This window comes from Cucurbita maxima, unplaced genomic scaffold, assembly GCF_002738345.1.
Source record: "Cucurbita maxima cultivar Rimu unplaced genomic scaffold, Cmax_1.0 Cma_Scf00029, whole genome shotgun sequence".
In the NCBI taxonomy this organism is placed as follows: Eukaryota; Viridiplantae; Streptophyta; class Magnoliopsida; order Cucurbitales; family Cucurbitaceae; genus Cucurbita; species Cucurbita maxima.
The window spans coordinates 1,045,115-1,048,153 of record NW_019272045.1 but is presented as its reverse complement, the minus strand read 5'-3'; the positions used below and the strand labels follow the sequence as shown (position 1 = coordinate 1,048,153).

The following is a 3,039-nucleotide window of genomic DNA, read 5'->3' as shown; positions in this document are numbered from 1 at the left end:
CTTGGGGATCAACGTCCTCTCTGGCACACTACCCGATGTCTGACTCTGATACTATTTGTAACAACCCAAGCCCACCGATAGCAGATATTGTTCGCTTTGGTCCGTTACTTATCGTTGTCAGCCTCACCGTTTTAAAACGAGTCTACTAGGGAAGGTTTCTACATCTTTACAAAGAATATTTCGTTCTCCTCTCTAACCGATGTGGGATCTCACAATCCACCATTTTGGAGGTCCAATGATGTTTTGTTCCTCTCTATCCGATGTGGAATCTCACAATTCACCCTCTTTGGGGGCCAATATCCTCGCTGGCACACCCCTTGGATACGTTTCCACATTCTTACCAGGAATGTTTCATTCCTCTCTCCAACCAATGTGAGATCTCACAATCCACCATTTGATGGTCTAGCGTCCTCACTAGCACACCGCCCTGTGTTTGGCTCTGATACTGTTTGTAACCGTCCAAGCCCACCGTTAGCATATATTATCCGCTTTGGCTCGTTACGTATTATCGTCAGCCTCACGGTTTTAAAACGAGTCTACTAGGGAGAGGTTTTTACACACTTATAAAAAATGTTTCGTTTTCCTCCTCAACTGATGTGAGATCTCACGTAAAAGATCTCCTCTATATATACACACACACTCAAACACCATCAAATTCAATGTGTTCATGGAATGGAGCGAGGATAGGAAAAGTCTCCTATTTTAATCCCCATCTTCATGGAAAATTATTTTCGAGATGATCGAGCAAAGATTCCCACAAAAAATTCATGTGTTGAGATTTGGGTGGAGACAGGAGTAGCTAAGGAGGAAAAACTTTTCTCCACTTCCTCCCCCATTGCCCGTTTAGTTTCACACCCGATACAAGCCTCCGTACCTCCCATCTCTATCGGTTAAATGGACATTATCCAAAAAAACAAACATTATATTTGATTAAAAACATTAACAAGAATATCCTTAAAAAAAAAAAACATTTTTACTTTCCAACTACTTGATCATTCAAAAATTTAAATCCAAACAGAATTACAAAATGAATCACACAGAACAATCAGCGTGATCATCATTGGTTGAAAAAGATGAATGAACAATCCTACTGTTCTTCGTGTTCTTCCCTATCACCCACTGCAACGTCCTCCTCACAAACGACCGCCGATTCTCAACACATTCCAAACTATTTCTCCTCCGATACTCTTCCTCCGCCATTCCCATCCCATTTTCCGATCTGGGTTGGTTCGTGCCGCCCACCTTCTCTTCGACGAAGCTCTCCTTCAAGCTCCCATGGCGAAAGCTCTCAACTTTCTCATTCAATTCTGTAAAGTTAAACTCTCGCCTCGATTCGCAGTCGCACTCCGACATCGCCGCTAGACTCCCCGGCATCAATGGCAGATTCCTCTTCTTCCTTGCTGCTTTCCTCACCGCTGGCGTCCTGATCGGAACTTGCAGAGACGAATTCTCATCCATTACATACCCAAATGACCCCATTGAAAAACACCTTCTCGAATCAACTTTCCCATTGTTGCTACTCCCTTCTCCATTACTCTCCAAGCTTTTAAACTTCCCCAATTTTATAGGAACCACCGTCTGCTCCGCCGCCGCAGGCGGCGGCGGCGGCTCATCTGGCTTCATTTCAGCAAAATCCAACACATCCCCAAGAAAACCCAGAAAGGAACCGGTTTGAATTTCCCCAATTTCTCTGGAGCTATGACTTACAGAGTCAAGAACTCCAACAATTTTGGAGGGGAATCCGACATCTGAAATCAAGCCGGCACGGCAGAGGGGACATGTCGAGTGGGACAGAAGCCACGTGTCGATACACTCCATATGAAAAGCATGGCTGCATTTGGTCAACAATCGGAGTTTATCGTTGGGTTGAAATTCACAGAGACAAACAGAGCAATCAAAAGGGTCTAATTTCAGGCCGATTATGGCTTTGTAGAGAAAAACAGGGAGGGTATCGATGAAGGATTGGTCGACGCCGGCATCGTGGAGGTGGAAGAGCTGCTGGAGTTGGCCTTGGAAAGCAGAGGCGCCGCCGCCGGCGGTATCTTCGGGATCTGTTCTGATTTGGGCCTTGAGGAAGAATCGGAGAAGGAGGAGGAGGAGGGCGGAGAAGAAGAGGATAATGGAGAGGATGATTATGGCTATGAGAATTGTGGGGCTTACTTGGTTGTCAAAGTTGAAATCCGGCGGCGGTGGAGGCGGTGGAGGTGGCGGCAGAGAAATGGGGTTTGAGAGAATGGCCATGGATGAAGGTTAGAAGGTGGAGAAGATGAAATTAAAGTATTTAGGTTGAAGAAGAGGGAGAGAAATAAATGGTGCAATGACTGATACCAACAAAAAGATCAATGATTGGAAGAAATTAATTGAAAATCAGAGAACAACTAAGAAAACCTTGGTTAATTTGACCGTTTGATTTGAATTATATATATAATTTAATTGAGGTTATGTGTATTTTTTTGTTTTTTCTCATATGTTGAGGTTGGCTAGTTAGAATTTGATCCCTTCAAATAGATATGTCTGTTTAATCTGCGGGTTGGAGTTTTATAAAGAACTGCTTCGATTTTCGAAAGTAAATGAAGAGTTTTGCAAAAATGGAGATTGAAAAATATGGTAGGGATGGGGTTGAGGAAGACTTCCTCGTCTAAGCCCCTTATGGCAGACGTCTCTACCTTTAAATTAGGAAATTAGGTAAGAATTTAGTGACTCAAAGAATTCGAACAACCAAACCTAACTCGCACGACTGGAGATTGAAAACGTGTTTGCTAGGGAGATGTTTCCACACAAACGAGGTTTTGTTCGACGCTTGCACTCGTTCCTTTCTCCGATCGATGTGAGACCCCCGACCAAATTCGAGTGTTTCATTCTCCTACCCAACTGATGTGGAATCTCACAATCCACTCCCCCTCCCCTTTAGGGCTTATCGCCCTTGTTGTCACTCATTCCTTTCTCCAATCGATGTGGGACCCCACCAAATCCGGGTGTTTCGTTCTCTTCCCCAACCAATGTGGGATCTCACAATCCACCTCTCCCCCCCCCCCCCCC

The 3,039-nt window shown here is 44.5% G+C and overlaps 1 protein-coding gene across 1 annotated transcript; it reads right to left on the bottom strand.

The window, feature by feature from the left end:
* Positions 1-975: 975 nt before the first annotated feature.
* Positions 976-2,241, bottom strand: LOC111465320 (RING-H2 finger protein ATL13-like). The gene has a single exon (XM_023109637.1). It carries the CDS (start codon positions 2,239-2,241, stop codon positions 1,033-1,035), a length of 1,209 nt encoding a protein of 402 aa, XP_022965405.1. The 3' UTR covers positions 976-1,032.
* Between the last annotated feature and the right edge of the window lie 798 nt (positions 2,242-3,039).